We start from the raw sequence: 24,227 nt of genomic DNA on the forward strand, positions 1-24,227 counted from the left end.
CTATCCTTTAAATTACTTGGGGAAACCTGGCTGCAACATCAAGATTAGTAACTTTTTTTGTCTAGAAGCATAAAAAGCTTTAACATGGGACATGTTGTGCTGATAAGAGGAGCACACTGGATCTCATCAGTATAAGCTCTCACTTTTTGCAGATAATACACACATATGTCCTAGCCAGCCCTAAGGACCTTTAACACCAATGTTATTAAAGGGACACTAAAGGTACATGTTTTTTCACCTTAATTCATCCTACAATACCCCCCCCCCCCCCCCGTTTTACTTACCTAAGCCCATTCACCTGTGGCACTCGCCCCCAAAGTCCTTTTCGCCACTCAGCCTGGTCGTTAATTGGCGCTGCTGTCAATCACATCCAATGACGCGGCACACCGGGGGGTGGGCCCGAGAGATACAGTCAGCGGCTATGGCCGCCGGCTGTATCCCGGTAGCTCATTTGCATTGCAGGCAGGACCAGAGATGGCCACCGAGGGACCCCAGAACAGGTGGATTGGGGCCACTCTGTGCAAAATGAGCTGCACAGTGGAGGTAAGTATAACATGTTTGTTATTTTTTTTTTTTATTTCTCTTTACAGCCCCTTTAATCAGGTATAAGAAACATTTATATCTAAAAAAAATACACAAATACGGCTTTAGAAAACCCTCCTTTTAAGCCTGGGTTCACACTGTAGCGATGTGGAAACCAGCGCGATTCCAGCACCATTTCACACATCGCATCTCTCCCGCGGGCAGTTTACACTGCCCCCTGCAAACCGCTGCGGGTGTCAATACAATGTTAATGACACCCCCAGATCGGTTCACAGATCGCAGTGCGAACTGTGGATTCAGACAGGAATCGAATTGCATGGGTGTTCTCACCCATGGGATCCGATTCCAGTGCGGAAAAACTGTATGGCGGAACTCGCATTGCACAGACATCGCATGTGATCGGCACCACATTGGGGGTGTGAATCACGTGCAATGTCTGTGTTTGCTACAGTGTGAACCCAGGCTTAAGGGCAATGAACCACATAAAGTACTTGGGAACCTTAATCTACAGTTTAAAAAGGCTCTGTCAACTATATTAAGCTGTTTAACAACAATTTAAAAAAAACTCTTGTCCTCTAGATATAGACGTCTATCTTGGTTTAGACAGATCAACGTCTTGAAAAGGGATGCACCCCTCTTCTGATGTGTTAAAGCGAAGGTCCGCCAATTATTATTTTTTTTTTTAAGTCAGCAGCTACAAATACTGCAGCTGCTGACTTTTAAAATAAGGACACTTACCTGTCCAGGGCGCCCGCGTTGTCGGCACCCGAAGCCCTACTGCGCATTCGCGACTTGGGCTGCGCGATGCCACTGGTCCCTGCTATCTCCTGGGACCTGTGTGTTTCCCAGAAGACAGCGAAGGCTTGCTTTTATTGTACACAAAAAATGCTTTATTTAAGCTCTAACTGGTGTTCTTCACCCTACCATTCCCACTTTTCCACCACCCTCCTCTAGCTAATGTTCTCCTGTTGGTCCCCTATCTTACATTTCCTTCAGTACCATGTACCAGATCTAAAATTTGCTGTAACATAGTTTTTTTTTTAACAATAAACAAATGTGTTGACCAAAAAAGTTGATATACTGACTTATGATATACTGACTTATGAAAGACCATAGACCAGTATCCAGCAGAATCATAAGCTATGTTATAGCTATATAGCTCTCAGCAAGCATGAGAGGCAGAGGCCATGCAGCTATACCATTGTTGCCATATGGTTTTTGGTAATCTAAATTAGATAGAGATGGGTATATATATATATATATATATATATATATATATATATATATATATATATATATATATATATATAGGTATAGCTATATCTGTATCTATATATGAATATATGTATTGTAATTATGAATATATTTCTCTTAGTAGAGGTTGAAGACATTTAATTCAGCGTACAGAGTATATTGTTCATTTAGCTTGCTAATTCATGGCATTTAGCACATAGCAAAGCCCTTTGTTCGTTACTAGACATTTCGGAGTCAGTGAGTTAAACCACTTTCTGTGACTGACCCCATGCCGGGATGTGCAATTAAGATAGCCCCACCCCTTTTTACCCTGGGAAAATTATAGTCACCAGGATTTGCATGAAAGGGGGCTGACTTATGGAGTGATGCGTCCAATCCTGATCCTAGCTAGGCCAACCAATGGGACGTCAGCATAGAGAGATATACTCGACTGCAGAGGGAAAGGGAACTCACTTGATGGAGACTGGCCCTTAAGGATGGGTCTAAAAGGGTAACAATGGTATAGGCATTTTATACGTACATGTACTGTAGCAACTGCACACGCTTGTAATCTAATGTTGTAGAGGAATATGCTCTAATACCTCTATGTAAATGTTTGTATTTTAACCTACGGTTTCCTGCTTGTTTCGGGACCATAGATAGGTTCTGTGTGTTAGATTAGACTTTGTATAAGCTCTAATAAATGTTTATTATATTGAAGCTTTTTTATCTGGTCAAAAGAACTCTTATTTAACTCTTATCATATCTTTATGATATTAAATCTTAAAATATAGATTTATTGGTAACACCATGTAGGGTTAAAACAAAACAAGGTGACCTATACAAGGTTAAATGAAAACACGAATCCTGCAAGGATTGTCAAGGTAGATTGGATAGATCTATAAGTGAAGTAGAACACATATTTAAAATAATGGATTAGTGCAGCTTATTCATCCATAATTATTTCAGTTTGCCACAGAGTCAAGCATCCATCAGTAATGCAAGGCTTTTAAAACATAAATGAAGTATTGAATTATAGCTTTTCAGACTTACTAGACAGAAAGTGTTGCGAGGCAGGTCCAAAATCTTGATGTGCTTCGTGAAGATGTTTGAGTCGTTCTTCAACTGCTGCCTACAAAACAAATATATATTTAAACATAAGATATAACATTTAATGAATATTACATTTTTTGTCCAAGTGAGAGAAAACAGAGGCAGCAGAAAGGACACTTTCAAGTGTATGTATAGGCAAAACTTTTTTTTAAATAAATTATGGAATATTTTGGGAAAGGTTAAAGGCCTAGCCATTTTTTTTTTTTTTTTGATGTGTGTGCCTACTTAGGAGATTTTCCTTTACTTTGTTTTCTAGAGATGTAACCGGATTTAAGAGGAAATCTCTATGCTTTCTTCCTTTTCTAAAAACAGTCACCAGGACACACACTTTAAGGAGCAGAAAGTTGTTTTCAGCAATAGAATGAAAGAGAAGGAGCAGAGATTGTGAACAGGGAGTGAATGCAGGGAGCAATGTACTGTTAACAAAGGGAGGTTAATTGACAAAGTTATGACTTGTACACACAATCGCAATTTCAGATGGAAAAAGTCAGATGGAATTTTTTCATCGGATATTCCGACCGTGTGTGTGCCCCATCGGAGTTTTTCCATCGGAAATTCCGACGGACTTAGAAAGAGAACATGTTCTCTTTTTTTCCTGATGAAAAAAATTTCTATTGGAAATTCCTTTCGTCTGTATGGAACTCTGACAGAGAAAAAACATGCATGCTCAGAATCAAGTTGACGCATGCTCGGAAGCATTGAACTTCATTCTTCTCAGGTCATCGTAGTGTTGTACGTCACTGCCATTTTTACGGTCGGAATTTGGTGTGACAGCGCGTATGCAAGACAGCTTGAATGGAATTCCGTCAGAAAAATCTGTCAGAGTTTATCCCGACGGAAATTCCGATCATGAGTACGGGGCATTAGGGTTCACGTTGACTACTGGGGAGGAGGGTGAATTTGAGGTGTATGAGGTGGTTAGGATGGGCTGCTCTGCAAGTTAGGTGACCAGTGAGGGATGTGTGATGACAGGGATGAGGTCAAGGAGGGATGTTCTGTGACCGAATTGAGGTTGCTGGGAAGGCATGTGCTGTGACCTGTTAGGGTTAGCTAGAGAGGAATGTGCTGTAGCCAAGGGGAGGAGGTGGTTAAAGAGGGATGTGTTGTTACCAGGGGTGAGGGGTGGGGACTGTGTGGTTATTCAGGGAGACAAGCCTGAACATTGCTCAGCCTTGTGTATAGATAACCTTTAATAATTAAAAAAAGGAAACTCAAAACAGAGAAAAGAGGTGCAGCAATCCATTCAGGTCTCATATTTGCATTTAATACAGTTGAAACTGATGCCGCGTACACACGATCATTTTTCGGCATGTAAAAAACAATGTTTATCAGCATGTAGAAAAAAATGCTCTAGCAAAGCGGGGTGACGTACAACACGTACGACAGCACTATAAAGGGGAAGTTCCATTCAGATGACGTCACCCTTTAGCTGATTTCGTGTTAGTAAAAGACGATTCACGCTTTTCTGTCTGTTACAGCGTGATGAATGTGCTTATTCCATTATGAACGGTAGTTTTACCTGAACGAGCGCTCCCGTCTCATAACTTGCTTCTGAGCATGCACGGGTTTTTAACGTCGTTTTAGCCCCCACACGATCATTTTTTACAACCCGAAAAACGACATTGTTTAAAACGTCGTTAAAAAATGCAGCATGTTCGAATTTTTTTTTGTCGTTTTTCAGAACTCGACGTTGACGTTGTTTTTTACATCCCGAAAAATGATCGTGTGTACGCGGCATAAGAACAAAATAATTATAATGAAAAAAAAATGATTTGGTTGCACACTTGGACCACTGGTCTTTGCCCAACCGTAACAAATGAGATTTGAACATTTCTTATCAGAAAACGTAAAAAAGAAAGCTAATAGAAAAGTATGATTTTTTTAAATTTTTCACAGGATTTAACAGAAATGTCAGATTTAGATAGTTAACCAACAGTGTCAAATTATCTGTTTTTAGACATCAGACTTTCTTCCAGGTAAGACATCTGTGCTGACAAAGTGATAACATGTTCACTATAATGAATAGATGGGCCAGTACTTTAGAATGTTCGAGATAAAAAGTTGTACTTTGAACACGCTCACAGTCTTTAAAAAAAAGGACTTGTTTTGGGCTGACCTGCTCTTATTTTTTACAATGAAGAAAAGAAAGAGGCAAAACTGAGATGGAAACAGCATAGTCAACTGTAATGTATTGTACGAACAAGGATAAGTCATTCTGAAATGTGCACCTTTGTAAACCTTTCACTGTAGTTAAGTAAAGTATAGCTTTTGACTGGGATTGAATTCAAGCGCTGTTTTTCCTTTTATTTTTTTCTAGGATTGTATAGCTGATGCTTATTGTGCACACAGCTATCAGGAGGCTATGGTATGGTTGAGCTGTCTTCTTAGATGTATTTACTTATATAATAAACAAAAGAAAGTTGTGTATAGAAGACTCTTTAAGGCATCTGCATGTATTACATCACATTCCTTATAGAGCTTCCCCAGAACCCCAAAGCCTTGGGTGCTCTAGTGTGAAAATAAAACCCTGAAAAGGGTTCTAACCCCTTACCACTCTATCCAAAACAAAAATAAATGTTTTGGCTTTACAATGTTTTTTTTTTTCTTTTTTTTGCTTCATATATAGTTAATGAGTTATGTTTATTGCTTTGGGTTTCCTTTAATTGGTTTAACCGCTTAAGGACCCCTTTACGCCGATATGCATCGGTAGAAGGGCACGGCTGGGCACAAGCACGCACCTGTATGTCGCCTTTAAGAGCCCAGCCGGCGGCGCGCTCGTGACCTGGTCCTGTGCTTCGTGACCGCGCCCGCAGGACCCGATCGCCACTGGTGTCCCACGATCGGGTCACAGAGCTGAAGAAGGGGAGAGGTAAGTGTAAACAAACCTTTCCCGTTCTTCCTAGTGTGACTGCCACTGATTGTCTGTTCCATGTCATAGGGAACGCCGATCAGTGATGTCACACACAAAGCCACGCCCCCACACAGTAGTAAACACTCCCTAGGAAACACTTAACCCCTTCAGCACCCCCTACAGGTTAACCCCTTCACTGCCAGTGTCATTTTCACAGTAATCAGTGCATTTTTATAGCACTTTTCGCTGTAAAAATTACAATGGCCCCAAAATAGTGTTAAAAGTGTCCGATGTGTCCGCCATAATGTCGAAATCACGATAAAAATCGCTGATCACCGCCATAACTACTAAAAATAGTTTTTAATAAAAATGCCATAAAACTATCCCCTATTTTGTAGATGCTATAACTTTTGCGCAAACCAATCAATAAACGCTTATTGCGATTATTTTTACCAAAAATATGGAGAAGAATACGTATTGGCCTAAACTGAGGAAAAAATATTTTTTTTATATATTTTTGGGGGATATTTATTATAGCTCTATTCTTGTTTAAAGCGCAAAAAATAAAAACCGCAGAGGTAATCAAATACCACCAAAAGAAAGCTCTATTTGTGGGAAAAAAAGGATGTAAATTTTGTTTGGGAGGCACGTCGCACGACCACACAATTGTCAGTTAAAGCGACGCAGTGCCGAATCGCAAAAAGGGGCCTGGTCCTTTAGCTGCATATTAGTCCGGGGCTTAAGTGGTTAAAAAGGATGATTCCACATGTAAACATGAAAATGTGTGTCCTCTGCTCAGTCAGCGCCTTCATAGGGACTGTCCATTCTGCAAAAACTGGATTTGTTTTAATCTACATTTTGTATGGGTGGCAATAAAGTGGATTTTATTTCTGCCAACTTTCACAGTTCTCAATAACTGTAACATGATTTATGGAGTTACAACACTGCTTACAAATTGCATTCAATATATGTATCACCAAGGTGCCAGAGAGCAACAGATAAATACATAAAATGTACAAATGGAGAGTATCAAAGAAAAATAAAATCATGTCCCAGTAGAATAATTGACTTCTTGCATGGGAGAAGAGATGGCAGGAACAATTTAGTACACAAGAGGTCAGGATCAGCAATAATGGATATGTCCTGAAAAATAAAGCTCAACAATATAATACAAGACGGATCGTTAATGTGGTTTTCTGAATAAAACTATACAGGTAATGACTACTTTACCATATGTAAAATAATTTGCGGAACGCCACAGATCCCCCAATTCAGTTAAGGAAAAATATATTTTTTTTGACAGACGTGATATTTTAAAACAAACGTAACACAAAAAATGTTGACTTCCTCTGACAGAAAACATCTAGGGGAAAAAACTGTATTCAGACATAGTCAAGCTGGCTGCTGTCCTCAGAGTTGTGACGGCTCTGTGTAAATCAAAGGAAGCAAGAAAGAGAGAAGGACACGCCAAGTGCAGTATACCAAAGATTTAATGCATGGGCAGGATTAAAAACACTTGCAGAATAAAATATAAATATGGGTTCATCTGTATATGGATCTCCGTGGTGTCATCATGGGAATGTCGCCGGTGCGTGGAGTGTTTCCAGCCACTCAGTTGGAGAGAGAGTGGCAGTTCCTGGAGCCTCAAGCAGTCAGGAAGTCACACTCTGGCAGCATAGAGTGTCCCACAAGTATGACATCATCAAACCGAGACAGGAGATCACTGATAAGTGAAAGGCAAGGCAAAGTCACACTCTGGCAGCATGGAGTGTCACACAGGTATAACGTCATCAAACGGGGACAGGAGATCACAGTCAGTGATCTCCTCTCCGTTTGATGACGTCATACTCATGGGACACTCCATGCTGCCAGAGTGTGACTTTGCCTTGCCTTTCACTTATAAGTGATCTCCTGTCTTTGTTTGATGACGTCATACCTCCATGATGACAGCCCGGAGATCTATATAAAATGAGCCCATATTTATCTTTTATTCTGGAAGTGTTTTTAATCCCGCCTATGCAATAAATCTTTGGGATACTGCACTTAGTTTGGCGCGTCCTTCTTTCTCTCTTGCTTTCTTAGAAAACATCTAGAAATATCAATTGTGCCTAAGCAGAAGTCTGAAAGATTTAAAATTTTCTTGAATTTTTCCTTAAAATTAGCAATATACTTCCTTAAGGCCTTAGTTTGAGATCATCTAAGATATTGCTACCTCTGACTACAAGTTTTTCAACATTTTAATTGAGATTTGGTGATGTGGTGCTGCTCACTGTTCTCCTTTCTGGAGAGGAAGCTGTACCTGGGGACCTGCAGTGCTCTTCCTAAATATTCTATGGACTTGTGATTTCTGCACCTTTTTTGCTGCTTTCTGAAGGGGAGCAGCTCTGACACTAGCTAGCAAAGCCCTACTTTTGCCAAGATGGCTCCCTCCAGACAGAGAAATGGCGCAGAACAAGTTAGTAATGGAAAGATCAATTGCAGAAAGCCTATTCCATTGTTCTCTGCTTACATTTTTTTTAGGTAAAGTTCAGATTCTGTATTATATGTAAAGTCAGCTTTCCTGACAGCCCCCACCCCAAACAAAATGATTTTAAAAAAACCGCCAAAACGTTAAAACAAATATTTCTCCTTTGGAGGGTGCAGGGGTAACTAGGAACACAACATCCTGTGAGAATGCACAGATTTTAACCTTCATTATCAGTTAACTACCCTGATCCTTTTGGGGTATAACATTTCAAGGTCTTGGTGTAAATTCTAAACCCCACCCCCCACCACAGTAAGCAAGTGTTGAATGTCATGGTATAATACCCTTAGGGCCCGTTAACACTAGGAACTGCACGTGAATCATACAAGAACACTGTAAGATTCCTGTGCTCTATTAATTTTTACTGGGCTGAAATCTCACCACACTTAAAGTAGCGCATTCTTTACTTTTGGAAACGCACTGCAACCAAATTGCATGGTACACCGTGATCTGTTGCAGGCCAACACACTGCATTTGCGATTTGAGTGTTCAATTGTCATTAACGTTGCACTGACACCAGCTGAAGATCACAAGGGCAGTGTGATTGAAATGGGGTGCAGGAAACCGTGTTCCAACATGGTATGGTAGTGTGAATTACCCCTAAATGTCTAATTAGCTTCAGAAGCTTTCTTACTGGGGCACACCTCCATGGCCTATAAGTGATCGATTACATAATCTGTACAGTGAAAAAGATGTCAGAGGATTTTTATCAATTCCTGAAGGAGGAGATAATGGGGTACAAGGAGTAAAGAAGCCTTAAAGCATAACTAAATTGAAAAATGGATAGTATTGCAGCTTATCTGCCCTTAGATGTGGTGGCTGCATTTGTTTTATTTTTTTTTCTGGTAATCCTGCCATTAAAGTGATTGTAAAGGTTATTTTTTTTTTTTTTAAATAACAAACATGAAATACTTACCTCCTCTATGCAGTTGGTTTTTCACAGAGCACACCAGATACTCCTCTTCTCAGGTCCCTCTTTGCTGCTCCTGGCCACTCCCTCCTATCGAGTGCCCCCACAGTCAGCAGCTTCCTATGGGGGAACTGGAGCCAAGTCACAGCTCTGTGTGTCCATTCAGATACGGAGCCCTGATCCGGCCCCACCCCTTTCTCCCCTGATTGGCTGACTGACTTTGATTGACAGCCGTGGGAGCCATTGGCACCTTTGCTGTGTCTCAGCCAATCAGGAGGAGTGTCCTGCATGGCTTAGACATTTGTGGACATCACTAGCGATTGATGGGGCTCAGGTAAGTAATTAGGGGGTGCTTGGGAGGCTGCTACACACAGAAGGTATACAACTCCTTTAACACACTTCCTGTCGAAGGTGGAGATGTTCTGTAGCCCATGGGGGGATAGCAGGGAATAATGCTAACTGATAACAGTCCAGAGGCAGAACGAAGTTCACAGACTTCAGACTACTTGTTTCTACGTTTCAAACAGATATAGTAAAACACCTTAAATTTTATATTTAACAGACAACAGGGGAGCAAATTTGAGAAATGTATCATTAGAGTTTGCATACAGTTTAATGATCTTCAACCAGCCTTCGGATATTTTAAAAACCAAAACCAAAATGACAATAACACTGCCTGCTCTGCAACAATGCTATCTCTTTTCATGTTTCGGTAATTGAAGCCAATGCTCTTGACTATATTTTAATTAGTTATTTATATTTATGTCTGAAGATGTGCTTGGTTTTCCTTCAATGTTACTCTTGATAGTTTCTACTTTGATAGCATTATTAACATTTGGCTTTCTTTTTTTTTCTTTTATAAAAGATTGTGAATCTTTTCCTAATTAGCAATCAACGAATCTTTAAAAAAAAGAAAGGACACTGTGTTCATCATGTTTACAATCACCTCTCTACAAGAAAAATACAGTAAGAAATCTGAATTTCAATTCTGTATTTTAGTGTAAAGATGCTATATGCAATTAGTGGACCTCCAGCTGCTGCAGAACTACAAGTCCTATGAGGCATAGCAAGACTCTGACAGCCACAAGCATGACACCCAGAGGCAGAGGCATGATGGGACTTGTAGTTTTGCAACAGCTGGAGGTCCGCTAATTGCATATCCCAGCTATAGGGCAAACCAGCTGGAAAAAGAAGCATTACACATTACAAGGTCAAGTTACAAAAATTGGAGCACAGGAAACAAAAAAGCCCCCGGCAAATAATCAGGTTTTATTAACACAACAGGAAATGGGTTTGGTGACTACATAGTATCACAGTTACATAGGATGAAAAAGGGGGAAACACGTAGAGCCCCAGCCTTATGCTACACCATCACAATCACGTGATTTTGAGATCGATAATTATGAATTTTATCGTCACCATTAACTCAATTGTGTTGATGATGAATTACAAAGTTTTATAAAACTACCATTATTATAAATTGTGAAGATGTTATTCTTGCTTACTATGTTATTTTATTATTCCATGTATAATTGTTTCGAATCCATTAACAGGTGATTGCTTATTCAATACTTTTAGCTGTACTTCATATAAAGTCCCAACAAACCTTCTTCTTTTATAGTTACATAGTAGATGAGGTTGAAAAAAGAATCAAGTCCATCAAGTCCGACCTATGTGTGTGATTACCGGTATATGTCAGTATTACCTTGTATATCCCTGTATGTTGTGGTCGTTCGGGTGCTTAACTAAAAGTTTTTTTAAACTATCGATGCTCTCCGCTGAGACCACCGCCTGTGGAAGGGAATTCCACATCCTTGCCACTCTGATGCCTTGTACACACCATCGTTTTTTTTCTGACGTGCAAAAAGCTGTTGTTTTTCCCAACGTGATTTCTCTCCAGCCTGACTTCCATATACACGTTCATACAAAATAACGTCCGACCGAAGCACAGTGACGTACAACACGTATGACGGGATTATAAAGGGGAAGTTCCTTTCAAACGGTGCCACCCTTTGGGCTGCTTTTGCTGATCCTCATGTTAGTAAAAGTTTGGTGAGAGACAATTCGCGCTTTTCAGTTTTCGTGCTTTTCAGTCTGTTACAGTGTGACGAATGTGATATCTCCATTATGAACGCTAGTTTTACCAGAACGAGCGTTCCCGTCTCATACTTGATTCAGAGCGCACACATTTTTCCCGTCGGAAAAGCATTCACACAATGTTTTTCGCGACAAGAAAAAGAATGACGGGAAACACGACGAGAAAAAAGAGAGCTGGTTTAAATTTTTTTGCGGGCATCTTTTTTCGTCGAGAAAACTGCTAGGGAGCATACACCGGTTTTCACGACCAATAAAAAAAAATGGCAGTTTTCTCATTGTTTACAGATACGGGCGCAATCTACGTATGTGTTTGCTTCTGCATGAGAGCTTGCAGGGACTGGGCTGCTTGAATTTTTTTTATTTTTTTATTGTTTATTTTATTTAACCACTTAAGCCCCGGACCAAAATGCTGCCTAAAGACCCAAGGGGTTTTTACAGTTCGGGACTGCGTCGCTTTAACAGACAATTGCGCGGTCGTGCGACATGGCTCTCAAACAAAATTGGCGTCTTTTTTTCCCCACAAATAGAGCTTTCTTTTGGTGGTATTTGATCACCTCTGCGGTTTTTATTTTTTGCGCTATAAACAAAAATAGAGCGACAATTTTGAAAAAAATGCAATATTTTTTACTTTTTGCTATAATAAATATCCCCCAAAAATATATATAACATTTTTTTTCCCTCAGTTTAGGCCGATACGTATTCTTCTACCTATTTTTGGTAAAAAAAAATCGCAATAATCGTTTATCGGTTGGTTTGCGCAAAATTTATTGTGTTTACAAAATAGGGGATAGTTTTTTTTTTTTTTACTACTAATGGCGGCGATCAGCGATTTTTTTCGTGACTGCGACATTATGGCGGACACTTCGGACAATTTTGACACATTTTTGGGACAATTGTCATTTTCACAGCAAAAAATGCATTTAAATTGCATTCTTTATTGTGAAAATGACAGTTGCAGTTTGGGAGTTAAACACAGGGGGCGCTGTAACATTTAGGTATCACTGTGTATGTGTTTACTAGTGTAGGGGGGTGTGGCTGTAGGAATGACGTCATCGATCGTGTCTTCCCTATAAAGGGGATGACGTGATCGATGCGCCGACACAGTGAAGCACGTGGAAGCCGTGTTTACACACGGCTCTCCCCGTTCTTCAGCTCCGGGGAGCGATCGCGAAGGAGCGGCTATAAACGAATAGCCGCGTCGTCCCGGATCGCTCCTGAAGCCACGGGGACCGCCGCATGTACCGGGGGGGGGGTCCCGATCGGACTCCCGACCCACGTCAAGCAGAGGACGTATATATACGTTGATGTGCCTGCCTGTGCCATTCTGCTGACGTATATGTACATGAGGCGGTCCTTAAGTGGTTAAAAACATTGTTTTACACTTTCCCTTTAAAAAAAATGTTTTGCTCACGTCTATTCCTATTACAAGGAATGTAAACATCTCTTGTAATAGGAATAGTGCATGACAGGTCCTCTTTATGGACATATTCTATAAGAATATGTTCTATAACACCCCACATCTCTTCTCCAGGCTGGAAAGACTGAAATCAAAAAAAATAAAAGAAGGATCTCAGGCCTTTCTGCCGGGTCCCCGAATTTGTTTATTTCTGCCGGCTCAGAAATGATGTCCTAGAGATTGCCGGGGACCATCTGTCCCTCAGTTTTCTCTTTGGCTTCCTGCCGGCGTCGGCGGATTCCTTCTCCGGTTTGACGATTGCCCGGGCGGGCTCGGAGAAGCACCGGAGGGTGGCGGTGGGTGGGGACGTCTCCTTCCGCCACTGGTAAGAATGATCAAGTGGCTGAACAGCCGCTATGATTGTTCTTATGGTGTAGAGAATCGCTGGGTGAAAAAAATGATATCTGGATGATGCCTGCAGCTGCACCACTGAAAACCAAAAACGTCAAATGATGGCCTGCGGTATGGAAGTGGTTAAAGTCATCACTGCTACAAAAAGGTTCGACCACCTATTAACTTCAAGGGTTCACTTACCTGTTCCTCCAGCACTGTGAATGGGTGTGTTCAATAAAGACACAAGAAATTAGAATTGTTTGTATGCTATTAGCTTAAGCACATTGTGTTTATATATTGTAGTGACAGAGATGATAATCAGGTCACATTTTAGGGAAAATTACTGCAGAAAAAACTGTTAAAGAGGTTGTAAAGGCATATATCTTTTTTTAAATAACAAACAAGTTATACTTAGCTGTCTCCAAACCTCCTATTCTGCGCTCCTCCTTCTCTCTGTGTGCCCCCATAGGAAGCGACTTACTATTGTGAAGCACCTGCAGGTTTTATCCTGAGGTGGGCATTGTGCGTCTCTTGACACACACAATGCCCCTTTGCTCCACCTCCTGCTCCCTCTTCACAACTTTCTAAATTAGACAGCAGCAAGAACCAATGGCTCCCAGCTGCTGTCTTTGAGCCTGTGGAAGGGAAAAGAGAGACCCAGAGCTGTTGCAGACAGGAACAGTGCTGGATTGATACAGGACTCAGGTAAGTATATAGGAAGGGGGTGGTGGGAACAATTAGTGGATTTTTTTTTACATTAATGTAGATAATGTAATAAGGAGAAAAAAAAACTTCTGGTTGCAGAATTACTTTTTTTGCCACGGTTATTATTGCAAAATGTGTATCAGGCTGGATGAACAATACAACTTCATGGCCTTCTGCACAATGATTGAAGTGACTGCATTTAGACGGGATGATCTCCTACTGTCTATTCTCATAAATAATAGTGTTCTTCTTTTTAGAGTCATTAAGCTACAAAATCAGCTACTGAGTATCAAAATCAATGCCTTAACTTCTTTGAAGAAGAGTGCAGATTATGGTATACCTGTAGAAGCTTCCATCTGATGTTCAAGTCATCCAACTGGCGAGCTGTTTTTGCAGATGGCTGAATATCAAGAGCAGAGATCCTACTAGCCACATCATTCACTGTGTTCACTTTTGAGCTGATGGGTGTAATTTCCTCTCCGAATGCCTGTCAAAGGAAGGATACAAGTCAAATATTTCTAACTTTAGTCAGCGGTATAAATCTTTGAGAAGTTGATACTTGAATAAAGACCTGTTCACAGCTGTACACTTGCTAGCAGTTTAATATAATTTTTTTTTTTTTTACTGCAGGTAAATACAGAACAGCAACAATTAAATAAAATAGAACTCCAACTCAACCCTCTTTTCTGGTTTTGGATAGTGTGTGGGAGGGTTAGAACCTCTGTGGGCCTGGTAATACTGTAAGTGTCCTTGCTGTAGAGCAGGGGTCTTCAAACTACGGCTATCCAGGTGTTCAGGAACTACAATTCCCATCATGCCTAGTTGTGTCTGTGAATGTCAGAGTTTTACAACGCCTCAAGGGAAGTGTAGTTCCGCAACAGCTGGAGGGCCGTAGTTTGAGGATCCCTGCTGTAGAGAATTACTCTATTTGTCTTGTGACTGTTTTTAATTGGATAGAAATAAAGGAAAATCTTGAGTTTTACAATTACCCCCTAGGGCAGAAATAGACAGGATATCGTCCAATAGGGATCGTGATTCTGGTGAGAACTGTAAAAGATGGAGTTTTAGGGAGATTTCCACACGCACCTTCTGTCAAAATTGACATGGCAATTGGGCAAGCCACTAGCCCCAAAGACCCCAAATAATATAAGTAAATTTAAATTCAAGCAGAAAACATTTTGAAAATGTGGTAGACCGCATGGTCATTTCATACCTTTCTGCATTATTATTTCAAAATTATTAAAACCCCTTTTTAAAAGACATTGACACAAGCATCTACACATATAACAACCAAATACTAAGCACCTTTTAGTTTTGGTCCAATAATACCTCTCTTCATTATGCTCTAATAATAATGGAAAACTGTATAATAATTCAAATAAAGAAATTCACAAATGTTATGCTTGAAGTAAGACAATGACCAGGACTCACATCCATTTCATCAGAAGATATGGGGGTGTTTATATATTATGTATTCTGTTGTATGGTGTCTCGGACAAGGAGACTTGAGGGGCAGCAGGGGACCAGGTTGGAGGCACTCGCCTCCAACCATTGCATGAGAGGGAAATGAGATGGGCTTTATCCTTACTCTTTACGATGTTGTAATGTTTTGGTGCCCTAATTCCAAAATAATTTTGCAAACTGTCTGTACTAATACATAGTATGGACCACTAGGGGGCTCTTCAGTGTTTCAAACTAGTCACATACATATCCAGATTCCCATTACATAGTGATCAGTGTAGTGCAAGAAGTCCCCTTGTAACCCACAACAAGAAGGTGTACGCAAGAGGAACTTCACCTACACGGCTTACAATATTTCTTTCCAAGACTTTTAGTTTAGTTTTTGAAATTACAAATAAAAAACAAAGGGGAGACATATACAACAGCAGAATAGGTGAGCCAGGTTTGGGCTCACAAAGTTTCAATTCAATTCACTTTGTGATAATATTTTATAATAATAACATTTTGGACAATAGTTAAAGCGGGGGTTCACCCTGTTAAAAAAAAAAAAAAAGTTTTTTTTTATTAGACCATTAAATTCGGCATCGTAGCGCGAGCTACGGTATGCCGGTCTTACATTTTTTATGCCCGTACTCACTGTGCTATCTCTCATTGAAGAATCCGGGGAATGGGCGTTCCTATGGTGAGAGAAGGTGATTGACGGCCGGCCCTGGCACGTCACGCTTCTCCGGAAATAGCCGAAATAGGCTTGGCTATTCACGGCGCCTGCGCATAGCCTGTGCGCAGGCGTCGTGAATAGCCGAGACCTACTCCGGCTGTCTTCGGGGAGCGTGACGTGCCAGAGCCGGCCGTCAATCATCCTCCCTCTCCATAGGCACGCCCATTCCCCGCGGGAGTCGGATTCTTCAATCATCGATACCACAGTGAGTACGGGGATTAAAAATTTAAGACCGGCATACCGTAGCTCGCGCTACGATGCCGAATTTAATGGTCTAATGATGGAAAGGAGGGTGAACTACCGCTTTAAGTATGTCTCTTGCATGTGACCAACTGGGTTACCACTAAAGTCATGTTTTTCACAATGTTCTCTGGTTAAAGTTATTATTGTTGACAGATGTAGGTACAAAGCTTTAGCTCTTTTGTGTACTGCATGTTCCCCATACTCCCAGTATGTTATCTATATAAGTAGATTATTAAGGGCCCTTTCACACGGGGCGGATTAGTAATGATCCGCCTCCGTGTGTCCGTCAGCTCAGCGGAGATCGCTCCGTTAAATCCCCGCTGAGCCGGCAGCTGACAGGGTGGTCCCCGCACACTGTGCAGGGACCGCCCTGTCTTTTCTCCGCTCTCCCCTATGGGGGATCGGATGAACACGGACCGTATGTCCGTGTTCATCCAATCCGATATGCAGACGGAAGAAAAAATAGGCCCCTTTCGCATGTGCGGACCGTATGTCCGCATTTTCATCCATCCGTTTGTGGATGAAAACGGGACATACATTAGTCCCTATGTGATTGCGGGTGTCAGCGGATGAACGTCCGCTGACACCCGTAATCACCCGTCTCAGCAAAGCTCAGATTTTGCGGATGGAAGAAAAGACAGAAAAGACAGGGCGGTCCCTGCACAGTGTGCGGGGACCGCCCTGTCACCCGAAGGCTCATCAGGGATTTTACGGAGGATCCCCGCTGAGCTGACGGACACACAAAGGCAGATCATTACTGATCCGCCCCGTGTGAAAGGGCCCATAGGATTTTTTTCCGTCCGCAAAATCAGATCTTTGCGGAGGCAGGTGATTACGGGTGTCAGCAGATATTCATCCGCTGACACCCGCAATCACATAGGGACATAGGGACATATGTCCCGTTTTCTTCCGCAAACGGATGGATGCACATGTGAAAGGGGCCTAACAAGTAAAGAGATAACAAGTAAAAAACAGTTAGTGAGTTAGTGAGTTATTAATGATATCCAAAAAAACACTGCTATGTTAAAATACTTTCATTAAGCAAATATACTGGTCTATTTTACATTAGACATTTTATTTTTGGGCGGTGGGAGGAAAGCCTGCAGTGGGTAAGTTCGGATACAAATCTTTATCACATGGGTTGCTAGGTCACTACATAACCTACAAAATAGGAGTGGGGTGGAGTGATGAAGTGCAGCAAAGCCTCCATGACAAACTAAACTACTCTGCAGGTAGACTTAGCTCCCTGCATGCATGCCAAATTTTCAGGTTTCTAAATGGCATCTGTAATTAACTAATATATACATTTGGGAATAATTGAACCTATCAAGCTGAACCTCAGGCAGATGACTAAATATACGGATAAAGCGTATAAATGGAGGCTGTTTTACTTGTCAAATGATTTCTATGTATGTCCGTTCTGTCCTGAGATTTATACAGCTCTGTCACCCAGCACATCCCTGACTTATAGGGCAGGATCCCCGATTTTCTCTTCTGCAGCTTGTAGCACTTATGCCGCGTACACACGATCATTTTTCGGGTTGTAAAAAACAAAATTTTTAAGGGTCTAGAAAAAACTACTTTTTTTTTCAACCCGATCATTAAAACGGCCTTGCCTGCACACGATCGTGAAAAAAAAAATGCCCGTTTTTCAGAACCCGAAAAATGCTCTGAAGCCCACGCATGATCGTTTTCAATGACATTAAAAAAAAAAACATAATTTTTTACAACCCGAAAAATGATCGTGTGTACGCGGCATAACAGGTCTTGGCCATCCCCAGTCTGTGACTGGACAGTTAAAGAAGCAGCCTGACAAGCTCTTCTCTTTGTCAGTCTTGCTCTGCAAGTTCCCCATGAGCACTGCAGCACAATTGCCTGGCCCTTTGTGCTGCTTTTCCCACTACTAGCCTGGGCTCTGCTGTACATGGTTTGAGGCAGATTCTAAATCAAATTCAGATACTTAACTAGGCATACATGGCTGAAGTTTATAATTTTGCAGGGAATCTGAGCAGCCGGTGGCCCCTTCTGCACCACAAACTTTGGTTGAAAAATCTATGGAGCCAGGTGGAAAATTGTTGGCCGAACAGTGACTGCATCCTACCACAGCCCACACAACTTCTGTCCACTTCCCCTCTTAAGCTGCCAGATGGAATTTTTAGATCTGCTATAAAGCCCTCTGACTCCTCATCTTTCACAAGGACTGTTTACACTAGAGCACTGTGCATGATTTTATTCTGAAAATCTCATACAGTTCTCAAACTCCCAGCATGAAATTGCTCTTGCGTGGAAATGCTAAGTGCTTTAGTGCAGACTCAGTCCAGACATGCCGCCCACCTACTGACAGCTAATCGGAGCACAGGAGAGAGTGGAAACTGTCAGCTTGTGAATGATTATGGCTGTAAAAGAGTTGTATTTACAAAAACACAAGCTGACAGCAGCACATGTGAGCTACTGCACTAGCACTGTTTGTCACATTAACACATTCACAACAACACAAGCCAACAGTTTCCACCATCTGTGCCCTGTATAGCGAGAGGTGGGATCCAATTTTCATACACTACATTGGGAGCTGAACACTTGCATATGCAAGGACAATGCTACGTGTAGGAGATTTCCAGACCATGCCTAAGCACATTGTCCTAGTGTGAACATCCCCTGTGAGAGATAAGTGGGCACAGTACAGCAAAATGGAGAGTGAATGAGGTCAGTGTTGGCTCCCTCATAAGAATGCCCCCATGGTGGTGGGGGAGGGGTTGGATCTACAGTCAGCACAAAAAGAGGCAAAATAGTAATTTTATTTAACTGGCTTTTAACTGGCTCACGTCTATTTACTGCGGCAGAATGGCACTGTTGGGCGAAACCTCATATGGGTATGTCGTACACGCTGCACAGCGGGGGTCTAGATGCGCGTGGCCGACAGGCGCGATCGCTGCTGTGTACCTGCTATCGTGTGCAAGAGCACCAGCATGGGGATTTATGTGTGTAAACACACAAATCCCTGTTCTGTCAGGGGAGAGGAGACATACCATTTGTTCCTACTAAGTAGGAACAACAATATGTCTCCTCCCCCAGTCAGTCCTATCCCCATACAGTTAGAAACACTAACGAGGGAACATATTTAACCCCTTGAACGCCCTCTAGTGTTACACGGTAATCAGTGCATTTTTATAGCTCTGATCATTGTATAAATGTCAATGGTTCCAAAAATGTGTCAAAAGTGTCTGATCTGTCCACCGCAATGTCGCAGTCCCAATAAAAATCGCAGATCGCTGCCATTACTAGTAAAAAAAATAATAATAATAAAAATGTCATAAATCTATCCCCTATTTTGTAGACGCTATATCATTTGCGTAAAACAATCAATATATGCTTATAACCCAAAATGTGTAATAGAATATATATTGGCCTAAACAGATGAATACATGTGTTTTTAAAATGTGGATATTTATTATAGCAAAAAATTTAAAATATCGTTTTTTTTTTCAAAATTGTCTTTTGTTAAAACCACAGAGGTGATAAAATACCAAAAGAAAGGAGGTAAAACCTTTCAGAGGCTGAAGTGGTTAAAATCCACAGCACAGATTTAAACAGGGACAAGCGTTATGTGTCCAAGGTCCCCTGGGCCTGGGGGACTTAAATGCTTTTTTTTCATCTTCTGGTGATACGGCTTCTTTAGTATCTGTCTGATGTTTAGCTATAAATCTTTTCATTTTCTTGCAATAAGTTAGGCATTATCTGTGAATCTGTAACCTGTACCACACAAAAGAAGGAAGGATGGAAGTTTATATAGTAAATTGCACATTGCACATGAATTTGTATACTGCTTTTTTTTCTTCCAGTCTATGTAACTTCTAAATTCCACCCCTGAGATACCTAGCAGGAAGACTTAAAATGATTGTTTTCCTTCTAGAGCATTAAGCTGTTTTTATGTCCTACTATAATACTGTTGCAATATTCTTACTTCTAATAAATAGCATTTTGATCTAATAAAAATACATCATTTCCAAGTAGAAAAGGGCAAGGTCCTCGGTCAGCCTGTGGTATACGGTGACTTCCCTTTTACTTGAGTAATATTCTCTATCTTGAAACGTCAAGGCTGCAATTTGATCCTAGCAGAAAACTCATTTCTCTGGATTGAAAAGGCAGTATCGGTGAGCTTGTCATATGTCTATAAAATGCATTCGTTTCACACTGCTCTCTGCTGTATCAGTATTCACAGTAAATATTCAAGCAACTTGTTTTCTTTTCTAGGTGACATTAAGATAAGACCACAAAGGCGATATCAAGTAAAAATACAATTACAGCAACCGTTTTGATAAAAAAAAAAAAAAAAGCTTGACCTTATACAGATTCACTACACCTAAAGAAAACTGATCAGCGCATACTCCTATAATAAATCTGAGATGATGATGTATCAAAGTGAGATTCTCAGGCAACAAATGAAACCCATCAGACCAATCAAACCAATTCATTGCTAAAATCAGAAACTAGCTGGACTTCAAAGACCTCCTCACATGGTGAAGGGGAGGTCTGCTTCTAAAAGCTTGAGCAGTGCAACATCCTCTCTCTCTGCATGTGATATCAGCTATCAGGTTGAAGGCCAGACTTAACAGGTTTTGGTTCACTTCAGAACATCTCTCTCCATATAAATCTACTGGAATGCAAAAGCAGCTGAAACGGGTCAAATGCTGGTGAAACGCACCTGCAATGAATTCTAAATGATCTCAGAAGAGTCTCAAAGTGATGTCAAAATCACATTGCATTTGCAGTCCAAAGCCCACAAAGCCCCTTACACTTCCAAGGCAGGTTTAAAGGGGCTGTAAACCTTTGTGTGTTTTTACCTTGCAATCCTATGCATTAAGGTGAAAAAACACCTTGCAGTGTCCGGCCTCCCAGCCCCCCATTTTACTTACCTGAGCCCCGAATTTCTGTGGGCGTGATCCCGCGTTGCTCTGCCCAGGGCTTTCTCGGCTCTTCATTGGATAAATTGATAGCAGCGCAGCCATTGGCTCCTGGGGCCGAGTCATACACTCGGCAGCTATGGCCGCCAAGTGTATGACACGGGAGCGCACCCGCAAGGTAACCCCCTCGAAAAAGAGAGCTTCCCAGAGGGAGTTATCTATTGTGGGGAGGAGCCGAGACAACCGCCGTGGGACCCGGGACGGGGGGATTAGGGCCACTCTGTGCAAAACGTACTGCACAGTGGAGGTAAGTATGACATGTTTGTTGTTTTTTTTAAACGGAAACCTTTACAACCACTTTAAGTCTGACTGGAAGCTGTGAGAAACTTCTTAGCTCTGACACTTCTAAAAATCAGGTTTTCTATATGGGAAAGACTATCCTCATACATAACAAAAGGAAAACAAATATGTCCTCCATAGTAGTAAAGTAAGGGACCGCAGTGGAGCTACTACAGCATTTATGTGTCAGGTAGGTTGTGCATTGTTTGTATATATTTCAAGAGTTAATTTCTATTAGTAACTAGAGAACATCTGGAAAAAAAACTACCCTGAGAAAATACTTTGGCTGCTATAGACTATAGAAGATCTCGGATTTTGAGAGCGATAGCTACCTGACCGACTACGCTGATACAAAGCAAGCATGCAGATTGGTAGTGTAGAGTTATTAGCTATATGTTTGTTCAAGAAAAGTGTTCAAAGATCCATGGTGGCTGCCATTGTAGCTGGATCATTCTGAAAATTCCAGTTTGCCTAGATGTCATGCTGACGTGCAGTCATTTCATAGACCTGAAAGTTCTTAAGTATGAGGGGCAACTGAGAATCACAGGAAGTCAATTCCTTTGTTCCAATATTTAGTAGGAGTCAATAAATTATTTCAGAGACATCACTCTACCGTTTTTTATTTTTTCTAAAAAGGGGATGATTAATTAAAAAAAAAAGGTCCATCATTATCTGCAGGTACTCTGAAAGGGAAGCAACATGATGGACTATTAAAAACGCATTTAAATCATCTGACTGATTGATATCAGCACCCGTGACAAACACTGCTACATATGTTAGGAAATGTGTTGTCTGATATTTTATTAAAGAGGCATTTAAAGCTGCAGCTGTTCCCATAAACCCTGCTAACTCTCCTTTAATCATTTTAGTCTTCCCCTAAATGCATATGTGAATGAGGCCTTACAGAGCTGGAATGAGCCTTTGCTAGATATTTAAGAATTAGCCATGTAAAAAAGAGTGTGGTTCAAGGTTTAGGCACATTCAATTTTCAAGTGATGTATGAATATTTTCTGTGTCTGTTAACGCACTCATTGTCAGGCTTATCTTCCTATTGTCCCACATGCCAACCCCAAATTCAGCAACAACTCGTCAGCATCAGGAACACTAAAACATGAAATAATTTTGCCTGACTAAGGCTGGGTTCACACTTGTCCGAAAAACGCTCTGACATTGGGAGCTCATTCTCTTATCTCTCTGCAGAGAGATAAGAGAAGTGTTCAGCAGTTCCATTGCGTTTTAGCTGCAGATTAGGCCCTTTTCACACTACAAAATAAATCCGTTTTAATAATCCATTTTAAAATTCGTCAGATAATGTTAAAAAACGGAAGTTATACGTCCTTTATAAAATATCATTAAAGTCTATGGGATTTTTTTATGTTCCGTAAAGATCCGTAATAGTCCGTTATAACATACGGACGTTAGTTATAACGGAATATGTGACGGGTCTTGCACTATTTTTTGTAAATTATTTGTCCGTTGCAAGTAACGGATATATTAACGTCCGTTATATTTTAACATTGAAGTCTATGGCACATGGACGTTAGTAAATGTCTCCGTAAATGTCCGTTATGTTAACGGACGTTAATTTTACTGAGCATGGATATTCAGGGGAACCCCGCTGTCAATTTAAAACAAAAATGACGTGCGGTTCCCGGTAAATATCCATAACCAGACCCTTCAGGTCTGGTATGGATATTCAGGGGAACCCCGCCGTCAATTTAAAACAAAAATGACGTGCGGTTCCCGGTAAATATCCATAACCAGACCCTTCAGGTCTGGTATGGATATTCAGGGGAACCCCGCCGTCAATTTAAAACAAAAATGACGTGCGGTTCCCCCTAAATATCCATAACCAGACCCATTATCCGAGCACGTTGACCTGGCCGGCCGCAGAAAAGAGGGGGGGACAGAGTGCGGCCCCCCCTCTCTCCTGAACCGCACCAGGCCACATGCCCTCAACATGGGGAGGATGTCCCCATGTTGATGGGGACAAGGGTCTCATCCCCACAACCCTTGCCCGGTGGTTGTGGGGGTATGCGGGCGGGAGGTTTATCAGAATCTGGAAGACCCCTTTAACAAAGGGGACCCCCAGATCCTGACCCCCCCCCTGTGTGAAATGGTAATGGGGTACACTGTACCTCTACCATTTCACGAAGGAAGTAAAAAGTATTGTAAAAAAACACACTGACACAAAAGAATAAAGTCCTTCATTTAAAAAAAAAAAAAAAAAACTCCAGCGCTGAAAAATCCACTCGTTCCCGGCTTCCAGCGTTGTCCTGATCCTGCGACGGGTGCGGGTGATTTTTTTTTTTTAAATAAAGGACTTTATTCTTTTGTGTCAGTGTGTTTTTTTACAATACTTTTTACTTCCTTCGTGAAATGGTAGAGGTACAGTGTACCCCATTACCATTTCACACAGGGGGGGGGTCAGGATCTGGGGGTCCCCTTTGTTAAAGGGGTCTTCCAGATTCTGATAAACCTCCCGCCCGCATACCCCCACAACCACCGGGCAAGGGTTGTGGGGATGAGACCCTTGTCCCCATCAACATGGGGACATCCTCCCCATGTTGAGGGCATGTGGCCTGGTGCGGTTCAGGAGAGAGGGGGGGCCGCACTCTGTCCCCCCCTCTTTTCTGCGGCCGGCCAGGTTAACGTGCTCGGATAATGGGTCTGGTTATGGATATTTAGGGGGAACCGCACGTCATTTTTGTTTTAAATTGACGGCGGGGTTCCCCTGAATATCCATACCAGACCTGAAGGGTCTGGTTATGGATATTTACCGGGAACCGCACGTCACTTT

At 41.5% G+C, this 24,227-nt stretch overlaps 1 protein-coding gene across 11 annotated transcripts in view; it reads right to left on the reverse strand.

Moving 5' to 3' along the window:
- Positions 1-24,227, reverse strand: part of UTRN (utrophin) — a 910,930-nt gene that overhangs the window by 165,845 nt on the left and 720,858 nt on the right. For all 11 annotated transcript variants that reach the window (XM_040350827.1, XM_040350824.1, XM_040350828.1 and 8 more), the window contains 2 exons: positions 14,106-14,252; positions 2,830-2,908 (listed from right to left, as the gene is read on the reverse strand). In XM_040350827.1, coding sequence (XP_040206761.1) covers positions 2,830-2,908; positions 14,106-14,252 — 226 coding nt within the window. The remainder of the gene's footprint in view (positions 1-2,829; positions 2,909-14,105; positions 14,253-24,227) is intronic.

This window comes from Rana temporaria, chromosome 4 (genome assembly GCF_905171775.1).
Source record: "Rana temporaria chromosome 4, aRanTem1.1, whole genome shotgun sequence".
Lineage (NCBI taxonomy): Eukaryota > Metazoa > Chordata > Amphibia > Anura > Ranidae > Rana > Rana temporaria.